Below are 22,095 nucleotides of genomic sequence, written 5' to 3' on the forward strand. Positions count from 1 at the left end.
CTCTTTTATAACTCAAAAGAGATTGATTTAAAACACAGCCTAATCTTGTAGATTGAGCCCTGGCTCATTAACATAACTTCCTCTAATCTTGCTTCATTTACATCACAGAGGTAGGATTTACAACACATAGGAAAATCACATCAGATGACAAAATGGTGGACAATCACACAATACTGGGATTCCCAGCCTAGCCAAATTGACACATATTTTGAGGGAACACAATTCAATCCATGACAAATAATAATCAAAAGAGAGGAAAATAAATTTTATAAAAAGATGTTAAATAAAGGTAACCATTGGAACAAATGCAAAACATTTCTAACCAAATGTTAGTTATATTTTATCAATTACTTCTGGAGTTTTTATAATTGGAATGTTATTAGGTTTTCTAATTAGAAATGTTGCCAGATATGGAAATTGTTTTGAATTATGTATTTATTTTTTCTCTTCCATTGTTTCCTTTCTTTTCTTCATGGTCACCAATTTTGTCCATTTTCGATCACTTCGTGTCTATAATTTTATCTCTAAGCTTTTCTAATTCTGTTTATTCTTTCTTCTTCTAATTAAAAAATAATTCACATACCATAAAATTCATCCTTTTAAAGTGTACAATTCAGTGGTTTTTTAGTATATTTACAAAGTCGTGCAACCAACATCACTATCTAATTTTATAACATTTTCATCACTCAGTCTGCTTTTGTTTCATATTGTTCCCCTTTCTCAGTGTTGTCATCTACAGCTCTTACTAACTTTTCCCAAATATTCATCTTTCTTCTTGATTCGATCATGTCCTTTGTAGCAGATTAGAGATGGAAACAATTTCTCTGATATTCCTTCCATTAAGAGTGGGGAGGAGGTCTAAATCTCCTCCCTCTTAAATCTGGATAATCTCAGCTTCAAGTTTTCTGACTGCTTTGATAAATAGAAGATGATAGAAGTGAAACTGTGCATGTTTCAGAGCCTAGGTCTTAAGAGATTGGCAGCTTCCACCATCCGTCTCTGGGAACGTCTGCTCTTGGAACCCAACTGCCATGTTGTGAGGAAGCCCAAGCAGCCTTGTGGAGAGGTTCATGCAGACAGCAGCAAATGTTCTTGGTCAACAACCCAGTTGAGCTAGTTGGGCAGGTTTAGCTTCCAGCCACCAGCTAGTACAAACTTGCCAGCCATTTGAATGAATGAGTGGTTTTGGAAGTGGTTTCCCCAATCCAGTCAAACTGGCCCAGCCAATGCCTCATGGAACAAAGCAGAGACCAGCTATATTTGATAAACTCAGCCAAAATTGCAAATTTATGAGCAAAATAAGTGATGATTGTGATTTCTAAGTTACTAAGTTTTGGAGTGGTTGGTTACATAGCAACAGATAATCACAGCACCCTTCCTTTCTATGATGAATTTCTCTTATTCTGCAATGTTTTACCTAAGTTCCAACAGGTTTTCATCTCCTGTTTTATCAGATTTTCCCTAAGCTTTTGTTTCTCTGCTTGGATCATTTGCCTACATAGAAGATCACTCCCTTTACAAAGGTCTTAGAATACGTGTTGATATGATTGTTCCAAAATTTTATCTGCTTTTTGAAGACTTTTTTTCTAATGAGTGATTCTTATCTGCTGTTTTTTCCGTGTCTTTCTTCCTTTTATTATCTATTTTGTAACCCTCTTTTGAATCCTTTTTGATTAATAATTATGTTTAAATGAGACATGTTCTTTCTGGAACTGCTCTTTGCAGGAGTTTTAGAAGAGGACAATACTGGGCCCCTTTTGACCCAGGATTGTATGAAACTGACATACTTTAGCTTTTCCTTTTCTTCAGCCAACAAAGAATAGCATCTGTTATGGCTTGAATGATGTCTCCCCCCCAAGAAAAGATATGTTGAAGTCCTAACCCTTGGAACCTGTGAAGGTGACTTTGTTTAGAAATAAGGTCTTTGAAAATGTTAACAGTTAACTTGAGGTTATACTGGAGTAGACTTGGTCCCAATCCAATCTGAGTAACTTCTTATAAAAAAGGGGAAGAGACAGAGAGAGACAGAGGGAAGACGGCCATGCGATGATGGAGTTATGCTGCAACTTCAAACCAAAGAATGTCTGGGACCACCACAAGCTGAAGGAGCCTGGGTGGCACAAGCAGTTTGTGATTGGCTGCTAACCTAAAGGTTGGTGGTTCAAATCCACCCAGCAGCTCCACAGAAGAAAGGCCTGGAGAAGTGCTTCTGTAAACATTACAATCTAGAAAAGCCTATGGAACAGATCTACTCTGTAATTCATGGGGTCACCATGAGTTGGTGGCCATCTTAATGGCAGCTAACAACAACGAAGAGCTGAGAAAGACAAGAATGATCTTCCCCTAGAGTCTTTGAAGAGTGCATGAACCTGCCTATACCCTGAATTTGGACTACTAGCTTCCAGAACCACAAAACAATAAATTTCTGTTGTTGAAAGCCACCCATTTTGTGGCACTTTGTTTCAGCAGCCCCAGGAAACTAATACAGCATCTCTTGTGGTGCTCACAATGCAGAAACTACATCTTCCACCTGTCTCATCTACAGACAGCCTTCTGCAAATATGGCTTCCTGGTGTGTTATTTAGCCCTGCCTTCTCCACGTCTTCTTGGTGATAGATTAAACCAACTACCAGTGCACCCCAAACAAAAAGGAGGTTGGGTTTGACCATCAGCATGTCCTTTGCCATCCTTGCTGGACATCTTCTTACACCCCTATTTAAACTCTTCTGTGTTGACATACCCTCATCATAATGGAATTTGAGATGTCATCTGGTTTTCTCAAAGATGGAATTTCTCTTTCTGCTTCTAGGATTCAGGTCATTTCCAAGAGAAGTGGTTCAGAATCCTCATTCCTTGGGTATTCATTTTATATTAGCAATAAAAAAAAATGCTTGTATTGTATATACATATATTTTTAATTGTGGAGAAAGTATACACACCAGAACATCCACCAATACAACTTCCACATTTACAATTTAAGGACATTGATTACATTTTTTCATGTGTAGACAAACACATCAAGCTCATCCTTTCATTAATTACTCTAAATGGGTGATTTCTAGTTCTACGTGTGAAAATGTTGAAACGTGCTTATAGACAGACATCTATGAGCCTTTCATGTGATAATCTTTCTCCAGCCTTAACCATCCATTTGATCTTGGGAAAGCGGTGAAACCTCTCTGTACCTCAGGTTCCACATCTGTAAAATGGGTATAAAAATAAAACCTGCTTCTGAGAAACGTGGTCTTTCTGATTTAAGTTGCCTTAGCCTCCCTTGTTTCTGGGGTGATTCTCCCACCTTTGTGGTGTCCAAAAGGGAACTGTTCAGACCCTCCCATCTGCTCTCTTGTCAAACAAGCCCCAAGAAGGACTTGAAGATTAAAGAAAATTGCTGCTATGACATTTGGCGAGCTGGACAGAGGGAACACAGTGATTCTACATGATTGGACCTGAGTGGAGTCCAAGATAACATAAAAGACAATTCTTGTTATAAAAGATAACATAAAACCAAGATATTGTGAGAATTTATGGGGCTGTCTTGAAGGATCAAATGATTAATAGAGGTTCTGGCGTTAACTGGAAAATAAGCATCGTTACACACATTGTGCTGTGAGAGGCTGTCCTGCACAGAAAAGAATTCTCCATGACCCCGTGGCTTCAGCCCCTCAGAGATAAAGAGCAGGAGAAGGAAATATAGCAAAAGAGAGCCTAAGAAAGACAGACAGGCAGAGTACGGGTCTGAGATAGACTGAAATACAGACAGACACTCAGTAACTGAGGCAGATAAACAGAACCTGGGGTTAAGGCAGACTGAGAGAGCCTGGGGCTGAGAAGAGGACAGACAGAACATGGAGCTGAAACAGATTGACAGACTGACAGTGGAACAGAAGGCGATGCTGAGACGGACACACAGCCTGGGTCTGAGACTGAGAGACAGAGCTGGGGTCTGAGAAAACAGACAGACAAAACCTGGAGCTGAGACAGACAGACAGATAGATAATCAGCACATATCCCCATTTTTAGCTTCTCAGTTCGGCTCTGATGTTGCCAGGTGGAAACCCCAGATTCTGCCTGGCGCAACTCATCTCAGCCAATAAACAAGAGAACGAAGTGGGAGAGCGGAAGTGTACCTTTATTTTGTTGCGCAAGGAAAGGAGCAGTCGGGGATGGTGCCTCCAAGACTGCTCAGCAAGGGTGAGGGGAAAGGTCACTTTTAAAGGGTTTACAAGTAGGAAGTTCATACAAGTTACATCAGCAACATACTTAATCATACTACGCAGGTGCAATGGGTTTACATAGAATTTCATGCTTCGCATGATCAGAAAATGGCAGTTAAACTCCACCCAGAGATGGGGATGTTACTATGTATGAGGTATTTGATAAGCTAAAACAGTGTCCTGAATGTCAACATGGCACCTAAACTGGTTAAGGAAAGGGGAACCAGGATTTTAATGTAAAGCTACGGGGCATGTCAAGCAAGCTGCCTGAGGCAGTGGAATTTTCCGCAGCCTGGGGACCTCTGTCTAACTGACACAAGCTGCCCACGCAGTACTTCTGTCTCTGAACTTAGCCACCTGGAGCTAGATCAGAGCTCACAAGGTAAAAGGACACTGTCCTTTAGACCGCCAAATAGCCCACATAACACCCTGACTTCTGACCTGCTGGCTATAGATTTGGAGTTTCCCTCTACCTCTTGAGAATGCCAGCTGCAAGCTTGGGGGACCCACTGTGCTCCCTCACTTCTGACCTGCTGGCTACAAATTCAGGGGTTCTCTCTACCACTTCAAGATATCAGCCATAAGCTCAAGGGTTCCCAGCCCCCCTCACTTCTTACCTGCTGGCTTCCACTACTCCCTCAGGTTTGATAATTCACTGAAACAACTCACAGAACTAATGGAAGGTGCTATACTTACTGTTACAATTTTATTGTAAGGAAAGAAAGGACACAAATAAAGAGACACATAGGACCAGGTCCAGGATGGTCCCCAAAGCGGGGCTTCCATGTCCCAAAAAAGGGATGCACCACCCTCTCATGTGCATGGAGGTCTTTTACCAACCAGGAAGCCCATGGAGCTTCCATGTCCAGAACCTTTATTGGGAGTCTCATTACTTAATACAAACTCCAGCCCCTCTCGCCTGAGGGGGTTAGATATCAAGAGGTGATCATGAGGCACTATGAATTGAGGGCTCTCTGGCCTGGCGAATGTGTGGTGATCAGTACAAGATAAATGTAAAAATGGTGTAGGGGTGCTGTCCGACCTCTTCTAACTTCACAAGGGAAAAGAAGAATCAGGATTAAGATCAACAGCCCAATGCTGATTCCTATGCTGAGTCCTCTCTTTGCCACCTTTACCAACTCTGACACCAATTGTCCCGCTCACCTCACTCGCTACTTCTCTCCTAGGTTTGATAATTCATTGCCATGGCCACACAGAACTCACAGACAATACTCATGATTATGGGGTTTATTAGGGAAGTTACACTTCAGGCTCAGGAACACTCAAGACACAGTTCTTCCATCAGGACAGGCTCTTCCCAGTCGTGCTCGCAGGCACAACTCTCCCTGGCTCTTGGCCTCTGCCCAAAGGCATTCACTCAGCTTTCTCTCTCTCTGTGGGCCGAGAAGCTGACTTCGCAGTCTCCTGCCCGTGTCTCCTGCCACCCCTTCTCGCCATCTTCAGGGTTACAGCTCTCTCTCTCTCTGCCCCGTCTCTGCTTCCAGCAGCTTCTCAGTGCAGGGATCCTGGGTCCAAGGGATGTGCTGGCTCCTGGCTGTCCTTCCTTGGTGGTGGTGGGATTCTCTCTTCTCTGCCTCTGGGGTGGCTCATTTGAAGCCCAGCGGGATGGCAAAACTGACCAATCCCCTTGGTGGGCCACAATTACCCTATCACACAGTCCTGCCCAATCACTTGGGTGGGAGTTACAAGACCATGGCTAGAAAGGCCACACAAAAGTGATCCATCACACCTCTGTAAGTCCGTCTGGCCTGGCCAGTCCCCCATCCCAGAGTCACCCCAGCTCTGAAGTCTTTATTGAAATTCCAAGGTTCTAGGAATTATCTAAGGAGCCCTGGTTAAGTGCATGGCTGTTAACTGATGGGTCAGTGGTTCAAACCCACCCAGCGGCTCTGAGGGAGAAAGACCTGGTGATCTGCTTCTGTAAAAATTACAGCCTATGAAACCCTATGGGGTAGTTCTACTCTGTCACATGGGGTCACTATGAGTCGGTATTGACCCCACAGCACCTAACAACAACAGCAGGAATTATCTTTTAAGAACTGAGGACAAAGACCAAATTACTTTGGGTAAAGTTAAATTCTAAAACTCCACTCACAGTGTCCTCCCAAAATCCACACCCACCCTAAGCCTCAAAATAGGGTCTTTGCAGAAGTAATTAAGGTAGGGATGGGTATGAGATCATCCTGGATTAAGGTGATCTCTAAGTCCAGTAAGAATGTCCTTAGGTGACAGAAAAGGACACACAGGGACACAGAAGGCCATGTAAAGATGGAGGCACAGATTGGAGAGATGCTGCCACAAGCCCAGGAATGCCTGCAGCCACCAGAAGCTGGAACGAAGGATCCTCTCCTAGAGTCTTCGGAGGGAGCATGACCCTGCTCAGACCAGGGAAAGGGGGCTGATTCTACAGACAAAGGAGACACAAAAAAATTGGGGGTTCAAGGTCCTCAGCTACAGTGAAATGTGCCCATCTGAACACCTTTTGCAGTCTCCCTATCTGTACCCCCCCCCCCACACACACTGTTGGATCTCTGTTCCCTCAACCCAGGTCTTTGTCCCACCTTCTCTCTGGGTCTCTGTCCCCCTCTCTCTGGGTCCCTGTCCTCCTCTCTCTGTGGGTCTCTGTCCCTCTCTCTCTCTCTGGGTGTCTGTCCCTCTCTGTCTCTGGGTTTCTGTCCCCCTCTCTCTGGGTCTCTGTCACACACACCCCCTTCCAGTCCCTCTTTCTTCTTTTCTGGATCTACGTTCTCCAAGATTCCCAGCCCTGACGTGAGTGTGGTGGTAGAAAGTGGTCTGGGTGAAGCCCACTGCTTCCTCCTACCCTCACTTCACCAGGGTGTGTTTCCTTTCCTTGACGGAGGTTGGTGGACTCTTCTGATGACAACTCACATCTCACGTTAGTCATCCCAGGACCTGAACCCTTCCTTCCCCTTAAGTTTGGGGGCCTCTAGGATTCTGTTTCCAGTGAGAATGTTCCTCCCCTTCATTGAGCCAGGCAAGTTCCATCAGGAACTTTCCAGAAGATTCCAGGCTTTCATTTCTTCTGGGCACTGAATACCACGATCCTCAGGGACCCAGTTTCATCCTTTGAACCAAAATTCCTCTCTCTTGAAACTTGGGGTTAAATAAAGTGCTTGAGACTACAACTCCCAGGAGGCCGCGGTAATCAGACACCTGGGACACAGCCAGTGTAAGTCAAATCCCTTTCCTCACGTCCTTCCCAACCAGTAAATGAAAAACAACATGGGAAAGCAGGTGTGGAAGGAAAGGAAGAACGGGCTATTGGCTTGGCAGGATTGCATAATAGTCATTTCACTCCAAAGTCTATAAGCACCTGGATAGAATAATTTGGGCCCCCAGCTCCTCCTCCTTCAGACCCAGGAGTCTGGCCCCCAGCCCCTCAAACCCAGGAGTCTCAGCGCCCTCCTCCCTCAGACTCAAGCCTCCTGGCCCTCAATCCCCTCCTCCCTCAGTCCCAGGAGTCCAGGCCCCCTCCTCCCTTAGACCAGGGTGTCTAGATTCCCATTTTGCTCTTCTCCTGGGACCCAAGTGTCCAGATGTCCAGCTTTCTGGTCACTCAGGACCTAAAAGTGGTGCCAACTCCACTCCCAGGACCCAAGCGTCCTTGCCCCAGCTCTGAGGACCAAGCTGTCTCCCCATTCCTAGTGCTAAATGAACCCGGAAAACTATACCCCCCATGAGGTGTGGCTCTGCAGTGTCACGCACATAAAAATCCTGTTATTTTGGTAACCTGAGAAATATAGTTCCACGATGCTAACAAGGTGGGGGATCGTGAAGCCTGTCCCATCAAAGGATGTGAAGAGGCCAGAGTCCCTGTGGACACTAGAGCAGAGCAGAAAACAGCCCCAGGGGAGGCCAGGACCTTCCCACAGCCTCACAGCAATGGGGGGGCCTTCAGGAACCAGGGCTCACGTCTTCCTTCAGACATTCAGACATGAGCTCACTCTGATCTTCCTCTCTCCAACTCTTTATTATTTCACGTAAGAAAAATGAAAAAATAAATAACATAAATAACCCAATAAATAAAAAGGAGACCCAGTAATAATCCATGTGTGGCTTCAGGAGACATAGCTGGGGCTTCGGCCCTGCAAAGGGCCCACCATGCTCAGCGGGTCTGAGGAGTCCACATCAGGGGGCTCAGGCGCCAGGACCCCTGGAGGCTCTGGGAGCACTGGGAGCAAGCCAGGCAGTGGCAGGAAGCGGGCTGGTACCCGGGATGCCGGGTCCCTGGATGGGGAGTTGTGGGAGGGTAGGCGGAGTGGGAGGCCATGGGCTTCAGACCAGTAAACGTTGTATCCGTCTTCAAGAAGTAGCTCCTGGAAGCTGCAGGTGGCTGGGTCGAAATGGAGCTGGGGGGACAAAGAACAGGGATTAGAGACAACGTGATTCCTTGTTATCCTCCTTCTGGGAGACCCAGGAGTCCTGGCCCCCAGCCCCCTCCTCCCTCAGACCCAGGAGTCCCCAAACCCAGCCCCTTCCTCTCAGAAACAAAAACAGATTCCTCTTTTACCCCAGAGCAGTCCTGCAAGGCCCATATCCCTCTCCCCACTTCACAGAGAAGAATGTTCCAGCCCAGGTTCCAGTCAGGGCTCCACGAGGCCAGGCAGGGGGTCTGGCCACCACCCAAGTTCACAGGGTCACCCCACAGGCCATGGGACTCCTGACTGTCCCTGCACCAGGCATAAGCCAGGCACACAGGAGCCCGTGGAGTCAGGAGCATGGGTCACAGAGTCACAAGACTTGGCTTCTCAGGCCACTGGGCCATTCACCTGTCTCATGGGTTGAAGCCACTGGGGTGCCTGCCTGAGCCTCAGTGTCCTCATCTTGCAAACACTGATCACAACAGTTCCCACCTCCAGGGGTACCAGCGAGGTTGGAGTAGGCAGAGAGCGGAGAGCCCAGCCTGGGCCAGGCGGAAGCGCCAGACATATCATCCCAAAGTGTGATGGCGGTTTGTGGGAGGAGGGGGCTCTGAAACTCACCGATCCATACAGTACCCCATCAGGCCCCTGGCACAGGAACCGGGATGTCTTGACCCCCAAGATCTGAATTATGCCGGGCTTCAAAGCTTTCAGCTCCAAGAGACCTGATCAGAGAAAGTGGTCAGGGGCTCAGAGGCGCTTTCCCAGCCCCCTCCTCCCTTAGACCCAAGAGTCCCAAAACCCAATCCTCTCCTTCCTCAGACCCTGGAATCCAGGCCCCCAGCTCCCTCCTTCTTCAGACCCTGGAGTACAAGCCTCCAGCCCCCTTTTCCCTCAGACCCAGGAGTTCAGGTCCCCAGCCCCCTCCTCCCTCAGACCCAGGAATCAGGGTCCCCAGCTCCTTCCTCCTAGGACCCTGGATTCCGTCCCAGCCCCCACCCTAGGACCAGGCCCTGCCTTGAACTCACTCTCGGGGCTCTGGTGGACGGCCCCCACCACTGTGCCATCTGCTCTGATCTCCAGGTGGGCCTCGGTCTCCTGGGCGTCATCTGTGTAGAGGTAACGTTGCCGGACCTGGCCCCCAAATTGGAGGAGGGGGCTGGAGTCAGGGATGGGGTGTCCTTGGCAGGCTCCCAGCAGAAGGACAGCCATCACAGGGACCCACAGTCCCAGGTGCTCGAACCCAAACTTGGCCCAGTCCATCAATAGCTCACGCCCTTCGGCGATATCTGGGGTTGAGATTTGAGGAGCCGAATGGTCTAGACTGGGTTCCAGAGTCTGGTGGTCTGGGAGGGCAGATTCAAGGATTGCTGCTTGGGTACCTTGAATGTCTGGGTTCTCTTGCTCATGGACTCCCAGCTGACAGGACACCAGTGTTTTGAGATGGATGCAGAAGCCCCAGAATTTATACCCAGACAGACCCACCCAATCACCCTCCACACACCTGACCCATGATATTTGACCCACTTGGCAGGAGCCAGGATTCCACCGTGGCCAAGTCAGCCTGAATGCATGATGCAATCTGGGGGTCCTTCCAGCTGGGGGCCCGGACTCCTGGGTCTGGGGAAAGAGGAGGAAAGGGAACCTGATTACTGTGACCTGGGGTGAAAGGGGGCTGGGGGATAAGATTCCTGGGTCTGGGGGATTTAAGGCTGGGGTCAGGACTCCTGGGTCAGAGGGAGGAGGGGGCTGGGGGCCTGGATTCCTGGATCTTGAGGCAGGAGGGGCTGGGGCCCAGATTCCAGGGTCTCGAGGAGGGGGCTGGGATGTTATAAAACCCTCTCCCTGGTGGGCTGAGGCAGATTTTGTTCTACAACTGGAATTGCTCCATTCCATCTGAATGTCTAGATTTCTGAGGTTAGGGCGGGAGGGATCTGATGATGAGGTTCTTTGATCTTCTGAAAAAAGAAACTGCCACATGAAAGAAGAGTTCTCAGAAGGGCCACCGGTGTCTGGCCTTTCAACCTCTCACTGGGCTGGTGCCAAGCTGCCCCTCCCCAACCCCTGTCCAGACATGGAGACACATAAATGTCCAGCCTCCTCCTCCTCCCCTGATGCAATCCTTGTGTTTCTTTCACCAGAGAGGCTGCTCAGGCCCCCATACAGGTGCTCCCAAAATAGCCTGGGAAGGGAGAGGCTGGCCAGAGTCTGACTCAGAGTTGGTAGCTGAGTCAGACCCAGGAGGGGAAGTTATACCCTGGAGCTGGAGGGGGAGTGGGGTTGGCCAGTTTCCTGGAGGCCCCCAGTGGTGCAGGGTCTGGACTTCACAGTCTGAGTGGGGATGGGTTGAGGACTCAGACTCCTGGATCTGAGGGAGGAGGGGGCTGGGGGCCCCAGACTCCTAGGTCTGAGAAAGGTGAGAGTTGGGCCACCACCACCACCACCACCACCACCCCCGCCTGGTTCCTGGGTCTGAGGGAGGAGGAGGCTGGAGGCTGGGAGTCCTGGGTAGTGAAGGAGGGGGCTGGGAACCGGAATTGTGGGTCCAAGGGAGGAGGGAGCTGGGGGCTGGATTACTGGGTCTGAGGGAGCAGGAGCCCAGACTCTAGGGTCCTAGGGTGGAGGGGGCTGGGATCCAGACTCCTGGATCTGGGGGAGAGGTGGCTTGGGGCCAGGTCTTTTCGGGGTCTGGACTCCTGGGTTTGAGAGAGGAGGGGTCTGGGGGCCTAGACTCCTGGGTCAAATCTTTGGCAAGTCAAGTCAGACTCTTGTCCATTTTGCATCATCTGGAATGACAATGGTCAGACTGGCCATACGAGGGTGGATGGGGGTGGGAGAGAAGGTTGAGGGGGCTAAGGGAGGGCTGTTGACAATGGAAGCAGCCCCGGGTTGGCAGGAGAGGAAGTGGAGAGGCCTTTGTTCAGGGCTCCAGCTGCCGGGACCTCTGTGGGAGGCAGGGGAAAGCACATTTCCACTCGCACTTCTGAGAAATAGGGTCCCTCAGGGTTGGTCGGTCTAGAATGTAGCAGTTCGGCGCTGCACTCTAAAATCCCAAGAAGGAAGGGCAGGGGTTGGGACTTTAGATTTACGTGTGTGGACCGCCGGGGATGACGGATTAGCGGCCCCTCTGGGCACCAGGCCACATGGAAGCTTGAGGCTCTGACACCTGGGTTCCTGGGAGCCTGGAACAGGCTTTCCATCTGCCCCAGGAGCAGCTCGGCAAACATGTTGTCACTTCCCCCGCGAGGACGCGGCAGGGTGGACCCAAGTGTCTGGGCCCTGCCACAGCGACTGGAGCGTGGCTGGGCTGGGCGAATCCAGGTAATGTGGGCGAATGGGAAGCCCAGGCACCAGAGGAGGAGCGGCAACGGGCCGGAAAGCCCAGATCTGGAATTGCAGTTGGGCTCCAGCTCTCTGAGGCTACGGAATGATGCGGGTACCTGGCGGCCAGGTAAGCTGCCCGGCCAGAGACTTCCGACCGGCCAAGGGCGTGGGAGGAAAGGGCTGGGGCTACGAGCTCCTAGACCCCGAGACTAGAGGGGGCGGGCGCTGCCACCCTAACCCGGAGCGGCCGGGTGGGGCGCTCTCATCTCGGTAGTACCTGGCCTGCCTGGGGGGCGGAGGCTGGAACCTGAGGCGTGCGCCCCCTCCTCCTCTTCCCTTCCCCGCGCCCTAGCAGCCAGTCGGGGGAGGCCGGGTGGAGGGTAGGGCTGCTGGGCCTGGGGACCTGGCGTCCCTGATTCCGGAGGTGTCCGGATGTGGGCTGGGTTTGCGAATGCTAGGAGCTCAGGTGAGTGCGCGCTGCGGGAGTCTCCAAGCCAGGAATCCGGCCCTACTCCGGAGCGCGCACTCCCAACCCTGAACCGGAGACCCCAAGAGTTCTTCGACCTCATCTTCGATTCCTCCGCCAGCCGAATTTCTAACGCGGTCCTGCACCTCCAGACCTTGCTTTCCTTTCATCCCGCTGTTGGACTCTGCCACTCACACAGGTACACCTGGGATAGGGGGCTGGTGGAACGATCTAACTTCAGGGAGCCTTACGAGTAGGAAAAGTGAGACTCCGAGAGGTAGGAAAAGGCGCAGAATCGTGCACCTCTGCTGTTTTGGAAATCGCAATTTTCACCGTCCTTCCATTCCTATCCCGCAAGATTCCCAGTCCCAGCTCCTGCTCCCTCAGACCAGGAATCCCACCCCCCAGCCCCCTCCTCCCTGCCGCTCCTGCTCCGACTCTGACCTTCTATCTGCTAATTCGCTTTTCCTCCCCTGCAGCCATGTGGCCCCCCAAGCATCGTCACCTCTGTCTGGCCTTCCTAGCAGTTTGTGTTCTCTCAGCAATCTTCTTGTTCCTCCTCATCCAAGACCTCTTTCCAAGCGGCCTAGATCTGTCTATCCTGTGTCCACACCGCTGCCTGGGGACGTCCCCTGTGGCCATCTTCTGCCTCTCGGGCACGCCAGTGACCACCAACACCTGCTGTTCCTGTCCCCAGCGCCCTGCTTCCCTCTCCGGAACCTGGACCATCTATTCAAATGGCCGGCTCGGTAACCAGATGGGGCAGTATGCCACCCTGCTTGCCCTGGCTCAGCTCAATGGCCGCCAGGCCTTCATCCTGCCCGCCATGCACGCTGCCCTGGCCCCCGTGTTCCGCATCACTCTGCCCATGCTGGCGCCAGAAGTGGATAGCCATACGCCTTGGCGAAAGCTGAAGCTCCACGACTGGATGTCAGAGGAGTACGCCCACTTGAAGGACGCCCACTTGAAGCTCTTTGGCTTCCCTAACTCCTGGACTTTCTTCCACCACATCCGCGAACAGATCCACAGCGAGTTCACACTCCACGAGCACCTTCGGGAGGAGGCCCAGAACATACTGAGGCCACTCCGCCTGGGCCACACCGAGAACCCTCCGCGCACCTTTGTGGGGGTCCATGTGCGTCGTGGGGACTATCTGCGGATCATGCCTCACTACTGGAAGGGCGTGGTAGGTGACCGTGCTTATCTCCAGCAGGCCATGGACTGGTTCCGGGCACGGTACGAGGCCCCCATCTTTGTGGTCACCAGCAACGGCATGGAGTGGTGCCAGAAGAACATTGACACCTCCCGAGGGGATGTGATCTTTGCTGGCAATGGGCAGGAGGGCTCGCCAGGGAGGGACTTTGCGCTGCTCACACAGTGCAACCACACCATCATGACCATTGGCACCTTTGGCTTCTGGGCTGCCTACCTGGCTGGAGGAGACGCTGTCTACCTGGCCAACTTCACCCTGCCGGATTCCAACTTCCTGAAGATCTTTAAGCCAGAGGCTGCCTTCCTGCCTGAGTGGGTGGGCATTGCCGCAGACCTGTCTCCCCTCCAGAAGGAGGCAGGGAGATTTTTTGGAATACTTTGATTAAACCAGAGCTGACCTTATGCGTCTCCTGAGAACTGGCAGCTTCTGGAGAAGTATGTGGTGCTTCTGGAGCAGGTGGGTACCACACCTTCCCCTGCCCATTTCCAGAGTGATTCTAGTTAGCCACGCTTTGAGACTGTGGCAGGGCAGTGGCTTTCTGGAGCCGCTGGAACATTCTAGAGCTGGAAGAACATTTTTTCCTGATGGCAAGCAATCTCTGGAGAAGCTCATGGCAGTTCTAGAAGCCATAGTGCCCACCTGCTCTTCCCAGCCCGTATCCAGAGTACTTCTAGAAGGCTATCTCCCAGGAAGCAGGGTACCCTCTACTGTTGACCATCTGGGTGTTTTCTAGAAAAGGTAGTGCTCTACCCGAGTCCTAGGAGAACTGACCGAATTCAGTCCTTCAGTGACTGTTCTAGAGCAAGCACGCAACACCTTTTCCCTCCTTGTTTCTGGGATGCTTCTAGAGAAGATGTGCTCTAGAGGTCTGACGCCTGTGAAGAGCCCTGCAGGGCCTTTCCAGAAAGAATGAGTTCTGGAATTCCACATAACTTCAAGGAAGAATTTAATGAAAGTACAACCAGAAGGTTAACATGCCATCGCTGCCAGAAAGATTGAGAGTTGGATGATAAACTCTCTAGCTGGCCAGCAGGAGCCCTGGTGGTGCAGTGGTTAAGCACTCAGCAGTTAACTGAAAGGTCGGCTCTGCAGGACAAAGATGTGGCAGTCTGCGTCTATAAAAATTACAGACTTGGAAACCCTATGGGGCAGTTTTACTGTGTCCTATAGGGTCATTATGAGTTGAAATTGATGGCAATGGGTTTGGATTTTCAGTTTTTAGCTGGCCAGCATATTGTTCTGCTCACAGGCTCTGGAAAATGTGGGGCAGCTTGTGAGCAGGGCAGGACTCTGTCTAACACTTCAGCCCTGAGAAAGCCACAAAGGTTTTTTTTTTTTTTTTTAGCAGATGGACATTGGGGAGGAGTAGGTTTGGGTGGGGCATGAAAATGGTTGCTTAAATGGTGCAGCTTCAAGAGCAGGCCTTTCCGGAGGTCCAGGGACATTATTTTATTTAAATAAGTGGCAGATCTTGCCTCCGAGTTGTTTGCCTCTCACAATTAAGGGGGTTTTCTTCTCTGCATTTGGGTTGCTAGGGGTACTAGAATCTGTTTTCTGGGAGTCAGTGGAGCATAAACATACCTTCTGGACTTGCAAAAAGCCACAAGTACTGTCCCCTTGCCAATTATTGTCTGCTGGTGTGAATTCACAGAACTATTAAATTTAACTCTGGGCAAGTTCGGGATGAAAAGATCCAAAGGTATGCGTGCTGATGTGGCGCCCAGCCCCAAAACAGGCAGAAGCACGGGGTCCGGTCAAGGAGGACGGGATTCTGGACTCAGATTTCTGGAGGACCTTGCTGCATTTTGGAGAGTGAAGGACTATACCTTTATTTCAGTCAGCCTCTGCTCGCATTCCCCATTCACTCATCCAAAGATCCAAGCCCCTTCTCTATCTTCTCAGGGAGTTTTGGGGGACCATTCCCAACTTGGCTGCCACAGGTGGGAGCGAAGAGATATGAATTAAAAGCCCAGATCACCGACCTCAGTCTCTGCAGCTTTCTTCGAGGTGTGTGATATGTGTATGTGTGTGCATGTGAGAGAGACAGAGAGAGGATGAAGGTGGGGAGCTTCCGGGGAAGTTGTTACCCACAATGTCTTGGGGTGTTGTTCCTGATCAGATCTGGCAGCCTCTGCTGCTAGACTTATGTGACTTGCTAGTTGTCGCTGTTTTTCTGGTGGCCTGTTTCAATGAAGCAGAAAGGTAAGGACACTTTCCAGAACCCAGAGGTCTGAGACCCCAGTTCCTTTCTCCAGGATCCTTGGTATTGCATCTCATACAACGCTTCTGTCTGGGACCTTGGCATCCAGCCCCATAGACTAGGGAGGGAAGGTGAGGAGCAAGCTGAGTATAATTCTTGAACTACATTTCCCATAATGTTATGAGGTTGGCTGTGGTTGCTGCTTGGAGAAAGTGACCCCAGGGCCTTCTGGGAGTTGTAGTCCTAGGGCTAGAAACAGCCACTGCCTGCATTTTCTTCTACGCAAAGTTTTAAAGAGGGCACGTAGCCGGAAGCCTGAGTCCTGGGAAATCGGAGCAAGTAGGGGGTTTCCTTCGTTAAAAACCCGTTGCCGGCGAGTCGATTGTAACTCATACCAACCCTATGGGACAGGGTAGAAGAGCCCCACTGAGTTTCCAAGGAGCGCCTAGTGGATTCCAACTGCCTACCTTTTGGTTAGTAGCCGTAGCATTTAACCAACACGCCATTCCCCCGCCCCGCGCCATCCGTTAGATGAGGGAAAGTTCTTGTTTCAAAACCCTGTAGCCTCTGTGACGTCATGGCGCGATAGGCGGGGCCCACCTTTGTTGTGGTCCAATCAGGTTCAGAGTTGTGCTTCTGGGCGGAGCCAAGAAAAGCTCCAGGAATATCTTGGGAATTCCCGGGCCTCACGTGGGAAATTAAACTGGAGGCTTCGGGAGCTCCTTGTAGAGAAGCGAGACCCGTGACTCAGACCCCAGTGAAAAGCCCTCGATACCACGCACCCAACCTCACCCTCGCCCCCCAACAAAATCCTTCATTTTAGTCGTGGGAAAATAATAGAAGGACGTGGCCCGGGATTCTTCTCTAAAAGTCCCCAGAACCTGGACTCGGCTCTTCGGCGAACCCTAGTATTGGCGGGCGTAACAGGAACCCAAGGTCTGGGAGCGGCTTTTGAGGGTGCATTGGGGTTCTTCACTTCCTAAGAATAAGGGTGCCCCTGCAAGTTGGCGGTCCCTTAGTCTTGGAGAAGGATGGACAAGGGCCCCCGGGTTTGAAGGATCGTTTGGAGTCTTGCTTAAGTTTGTAGGGTTCCCAGGTTTGGGGGACTTGTGGTGCATTTGATCTGAGGGAGTTTTGAATTCGATAACACCCTGGGTGGCTCTGTATTGGATGGTTTATTTGGCTTGGACACTGAGTTTTCAGCTGGAGGTGCAACAGGTTTTGGGGGTTTGGGAGGCTCTCGGTGTTGATCCAAGGAGCCCTGGTGGCGCTAACGGTTAAGTGCTTGGCTGCTGACCAGAAGATTGGTGGTTTGAACCCACCTAGCAGCTTCACGGCAGAAAAGCCTGGTCATCTAGATTACAGCCAGGAAAATCGTATGGGCAGTTCTGCTCTGTCACATGGGGTCGCCATGAATCTAGTCGGTTCTACCGCACGTGACAGCAAGCACGACACTGTCGATCAACTTAAGGTTGGGAGCTCAGGATGACATCCATTTGGGGAGTTGGAGGTCTCATGGTGTGGATATTGGGGAAGTCTGCATGGGATGGGGGTTCAGCGTCTTCAGTTTGAGGACTGGTGAGTACTTATTGTTTAATAGGTCTCTCATTTGGGAGTCAATAAGGACCCTGTATTTTGGGGCCGCTGGATTGGCAATTTAATTATATTCCTCTGTTCCGCAGTTTGGGGAACCATGGATAAGGGGCACAATGGGGTCTCCTAAAATGAGTTTTGGCCTTTTTCCATTTAGCGTTTGCCTCTTCGGTTTTCGGTGAGAGAACCCTCCTTGGGGCGAGAGGGAGTGTGGGGGGTGGGTCTCCGTGGATCACGTGCTCTGGCCACAATGGGACCACAGCTCCCCCTACTGGTGGTGGCCCTGGCCGGTTGCCTGCTTCCTGTCCCTGGCTGTATCATCTGTGAACCCTCGATAGCGGAGGGGCTGAAGAGTTTGGAGACAGATTACCTGCCTGACCACCTACCACCCGAGGCTCACAAAAGCCTGATGGAAAGGGTGAAGGACGCAGTGCGGGATTTCAAGGAACTGCCGAAGGATGACGAAACCTATATGGGGGCCGTTGGTGAGGGCAGGGAAGAGCACGGACTCCTGGGCCTTGGGGAAGGAAGGGGCTGGGGGCAGGACTGCTGGGTCCAGTGGGGGAAAGAGCTGAGGGAAGGGTCTCCTTGTGTTCTGCGAAGAGAGAAACCTGGAATGCAGGTTCTGAGATTCACCCCCCCAAAAAAACTCCTTGCCATCAAGTCGATTCCAACTCATAGTGACCCTACAGGGCAGGGTAGACTTGCCCCCTAAGGTTTCTAAGGAACACCTGGTGGATTTGAACTGCTGACCTTTTGGTTAGCAGCTGTAACACTTAACCACTACACCACCAGCGTTTCCCTAGTCTAGCAAACACTGTGTTCGCTACCCCTTACCTTGCAATTTTATGTAATGAAACTACAACTCCCAGAAGACATGGGGGGGGCGGGGCGAATCCCTTCACCTGGCCTATCACTGCCCAGCAGCCCCATGGGTATTGTAGTTTCTAAGACTAGGCGAGCCAAAGAGGCAGTGAAGCTAGAATCTGGGATTTTATCTCCCTCCTCAAGGAGCCCTGGGTGGCGCAGTGATTAACCGCTGGGCTGCTAACCCAAAGGTTGGCAGTTTAAACTCACCAGCCGCTCCATGAGAGAAAAGTCTGCTCCCGTAAAGATTGATTACAACCTAGGAAACCCTATGGGGCAGTTCTGCTGTCACATGGGTATGCTATTAGTCAGAATTGACTCAATGGCAATGGTTTTTTCAATGCGTATCTCCCACCACAGATGAGCCCACCCTGCAAAAGGCATCTTGGAGTTTTCTGATGGATCTGAAACGCATCACGGACACTGAAGTAAAAGGTAGACGTTGAGGATGTGGGAGGGTTGGATTCGGGAATCACTCAGGAAAGTGGTGGTTGGTGATGCCTCATACGGTGATCAGATCCTGGGATCTGGATGGAGCTAGACTGTCTAGGCTCAGATCCCAACTTTGCCACTTTCTAGCTGTGTGGCCTTGCTCGAGGAACTTCACACCTTCCTCATCTCTACAATTGAGACCATAGTAACAGTGCCTTCATCACTCAGTTGCTGGGAAGATGAAATGGATGAATACCTGTGTATTGCTTGGCATAGTGGCTGGCCTTATATTGTTGTTGTTAGGTGCCATCAAGTGGGTTCTGACTCACAGTGACCCCACGTAATGGTGGAACTGCCCCATAGGGTTTTCTAGGCTGTAATCCTACTGAAGCAGATTGATAGGTCTTTCTCCCGAGGAGCCGCTGGGTGGGTTCCAATCACCAACCTTCGGATTAGCTGCTGAGCACTTTACTGTTGTGCCACTAGGACTCCTTGGCATTATATTTCAGTTCCCTTCCCTAAGAACGCCAGAGAGTAGAATGTCATGTTCTGAAGACAGACGCAAACTTCACACACCTCACAGGGGAGCAAGAGGGGGTGGGGGAGGGGGGCCACTCTGCTTCTTGCTTCTTCCCAGGCGAACTCTTCGTGAAGGAGCTATTTTGGATGTTGCACCAGCAAAAGGAGAGCTTTGCCAACTACTCTGCTCAGTTCCTAAACGAATGTGAGAAAAGATGGGAGTTCCCATCCCCAGCCCCTTAATCATCTCCTCCCTCAGAGCCAGGAGTCCAGCCCCTCAGCCCCCTGCTCCCTGAGACCCAGGAGTCCCATCCCCCAGCCCCTCCTCCCTCAAACCTGGAGTCCCAGCCCCAGCCCCCTCCTTCCTCAGACCTAGGAGTCCAGTCCCCCAGCCCCCTCCTCCTTCAGGCGCAGGAGTCTGGGCCCCCAGCCCCCTCCTCCCTCAGACTCAGGAGTCCAGGCACACAGGCCCTTCTTCCCTCAAACTCAACAGTCCAAGCCCCCAGCTCCTTCCTCTACCCCTACTACCATCCCTTTTAATATAGACATCTGATTCTTTTTTTTTTTTCCTTTCTGTGGCAGTTTATTGTCCCAATAAATGTGGTGAGTTCGGATTGTGGAAGGTAGTCCCCGAACCCCATCCCTGCCCCATGAATACCAAAATTTTCCCCCTCCCATTTTTAGGGTCCCAGTGTTTTTTTCACTCTGTATCTGAGTTTCCTGGGTCTCTAGTATCCTTCCTTCACCTTGGTCTTCTTGGGGAGCAGGTCACATTCTCTTTTCACTTTTTATTGCACCTCATTCCATCTCACTCCCTACTAGGCTGCTTCCTAGTCCTGCCCCTCGGTCTGGCCTCCCAGGGATTGGACACATGGCCCCACCCGTCCCTAGGCTCCACCTTATGCTTTTAGCCCCTGCCTCTAAAGAGGGCAAATGCAGTTTTTGACCCTGCTTGTTCAGGTTTGATGTTACAGACTCTGATCTGGTGTAATAACTGCGAGAAGGAGGTTCACGCTTGCCGGAAGTCCAAGGATTGTGGGGGTGAGAGAGCCGGACCTAGAAGGAGGGGGGATTGGAGCAAGAGGGGTGGAGCCAGTTCAGAGAGTGCCTAGACTGGAGACAGATAAGGAGGTGCCAAGACCAAGTGTAAGGGGGTCAGGGAAGGTGAAGAACTGGGAAGGGGAGTGTCCTACAGTAACTCCCCATCCCCAGAGCGCCAAGTCGAGGTCCAGCAAATGCAAGACATGATCCTGGACTGTGAACTCAACTGGCATCGCGCCTCTCAAGGCCTCACTGATTACAGCTTTTACAGGGTGGGGGCCCCTCGACTCCTATAACCCTTGAACTACAAATCCATCCGTCCTGTGTGAGCCCTTACATCCACTGCCCTGCACCTATGACAACCCATGACCATGACCAGGGCCTCCACTGACCCGCTTGGCCCCATACCCTTGACCAGTGACACCGTGGACGCCCTTCTCCCCCACTGAGGCCCCGTGATCTCTCACCCCTGTACTCCCCCAACTCCTGAATCTCCCAAGCCTCTGTGACTCCTTAAGCTTGGGTCTAGGTTTGGGAGAACAAGACTGAGACCTTGGTGTCCAAGGGGAAAGATCCCATTCTGGCCAAGCCCATGGTGGGTCCAGAAGATGCAGGCACCTACCGCTGCGAGCTGGGCACTGTGAACAACAGCCCAGCCACAATCATCCATTTTCACGTCAAAGGTCAGTGCTGTTTGGTTGAGAAAAGCGCAGGATTCAGGACCCTGAGTGTTAGGGTCAACTTCCGGGGAGGGACTTCTGGCAGGGGAGTGTCCTCTGGCCACTTGGGCAAGATTTCCCTCTGCGAGTGATGAGGCTTCCGGTAGTTGGAGGCGTGACTATCTCCTGGAGGGCCTTGGGGCTGGGGAGGCGTTGGGGGTGTTGCCTTTTCCAGAGTGGGGCCTTCACGCCCTCCCCGGACTGCTCTTCTCGTCTTCTCTGTCAGTTTTGCCCAAAACAATCCAGGAGGAAACAATGCCACTGACCATCACTGCTCCGGGTGTGATAACCACAGTCCTGCATCAGGCGCCGAATACTGACAAGATGCTGAAACGCCATCTCATATGGCTGCTGATCTCGGGCGTTGCCGTGGTGACAGCCGGCATTGCGACCGTGTGAGCCGCCTGCTGAAAGAGGCGGGGCTTGATTGAGGGGTGGGGCTTCCCGCCACCTGGCGCAGGAGGGGCTTTGGCGGCACTGAGAACTGAGAGCAAGACTTCAGTTGGGGTGGGGCTTAGATAACAGGGTGGGGGCTTTCTTAGAAGGCGGGGTGCTTGGGATGGAGACCCTTGAGTGATTGCTAGAATAAAGTCGTATGGGGGGGGGGTTGAGAGAGGTGCCCCTCACTCAGGATCTAACCTGGTTCCACTAATTGCATAATATCCCAGGATATTTTTCCTTCGACCTCGGAAGGATCCGGAATCCTAAAAGCCCTCCCCGTTCCGCTTTGGCAGGGGGGCTGCGCAGCACCCCCAGGTTCCAAATCAAAAGTCCACAGTCTCAAAGAAACAATAAAGATTTATTTTGTTGTCCAAGTGTCTGACTCACTCCTCCGGACTACTCCTAAGTTTTGGTTCCCAAAGACGAGAGGTCTGAGGATGGTATCCTGTCTGAGGGAGGAAGGGCTGGGGACCAGGACGCCTAGGTCCTAGAGGGGGGCAACTGGCTGCGATGTCGTTCTAGAATCCTTGATGGGGCAGGGCCAGCCCTACCCAGATCTCCTCCCCCAGGCCTGGTCCCCTCACAGGACGCCCCCTCCCCGCTCTTCCTGCCGGGTTTCCTCTTGCCTTTTCCTGTCCCCCACCCAGTGCTGGGAGCTGG

General features: G+C 51.5%; 3 protein-coding genes across 3 annotated transcripts; 2 read left to right on the forward strand and 1 right to left on the reverse strand.

Annotated features, from left to right (window-relative positions):
- Positions 1–8,317: 8,317 nt before the first annotated feature.
- FGF21 (fibroblast growth factor 21) lies at positions 8,318–9,883 on the reverse strand. Its single transcript, XM_004381830.1, has 3 exons — positions 9,649–9,883; positions 9,242–9,345; positions 8,318–8,608 (listed from the first exon to the last, which is right to left on the reverse strand). The coding sequence occupies exons 1-3, from the start codon at positions 9,881–9,883 to the stop codon at positions 8,318–8,320; spliced, it is 630 nt and encodes a 209-aa protein (XP_004381887.1).
- Positions 9,884–12,891: 3,008 nt separating this feature from the next.
- FUT1 (fucosyltransferase 1 (H blood group)) lies at positions 12,892–14,004 on the forward strand. The gene has a single exon (XM_004381831.1). The coding sequence runs from the start codon at positions 12,892–12,894 to the stop codon at positions 14,002–14,004; it is 1,113 nt and encodes a 370-aa protein (XP_004381888.1).
- A 3,662-nt stretch (positions 14,005–17,666) lies between these two features.
- On the forward strand, positions 17,667–21,938 carry IZUMO1 (izumo sperm-oocyte fusion 1). The gene is made up of 9 exons (XM_004381832.2): positions 17,667–17,901; positions 18,644–18,718; positions 19,353–19,439; positions 19,817–19,837; positions 20,195–20,275; positions 20,447–20,547; positions 20,805–20,958; positions 21,221–21,389; positions 21,663–21,938. Exons 1-9 carry the CDS (start codon positions 17,667–17,669, stop codon positions 21,700–21,702), a joined length of 963 nt encoding a protein of 320 aa, XP_004381889.2. The 3' UTR covers positions 21,703–21,938.
- The last annotated feature ends 157 nt before the right edge of the window (positions 21,939–22,095 follow it).

This window comes from Trichechus manatus, unplaced genomic scaffold (genome assembly GCF_000243295.1).
Source record: "Trichechus manatus latirostris isolate Lorelei unplaced genomic scaffold, TriManLat1.0 scaffold00087, whole genome shotgun sequence".
In the NCBI taxonomy this organism is placed as follows: Eukaryota; Metazoa; Chordata; class Mammalia; order Sirenia; family Trichechidae; genus Trichechus; species Trichechus manatus.

Coding starts and splice junctions, on each gene's coding strand:
- FGF21 (XM_004381830.1), bottom strand. CDS start 9,883: ATGGACTGGGCCAAGTTTGGGTTCGAGCACCTGGGACTGTGGGTCCCT. Junction 9,346..9,648: donor CGTCCACCAGAGCCCCGAGA/GTGAGTTCAAGG, acceptor TTCTCTGATCAG/GTCTCTTGGAGCTGAAAGCT. Junction 8,609..9,241: donor ATGGGGTACTGTATGGATCG/GTGAGTTTCAGA, acceptor TTGTCCCCCCAG/CTCCATTTCGACCCAGCCAC.
- FUT1 (XM_004381831.1), top strand. CDS start 12,892: ATGTGGCCCCCCAAGCATCGTCACCTCTGTCTGGCCTTCCTAGCAGTT.
- IZUMO1 (XM_004381832.2), top strand. CDS start 17,667: ATGGGACCACAGCTCCCCCTACTGGTGGTGGCCCTGGCCGGTTGCCTG. Junction 19,838..20,194: donor TTATTGTCCCAATAAATGTG/GTGAGTTCGGAT, acceptor CTGCTTGTTCAG/GTTTGATGTTACAGACTCTG. Junction 20,548..20,804: donor CTGATTACAGCTTTTACAGG/GTGGGGGCCCCT, acceptor GCTTGGGTCTAG/GTTTGGGAGAACAAGACTGA.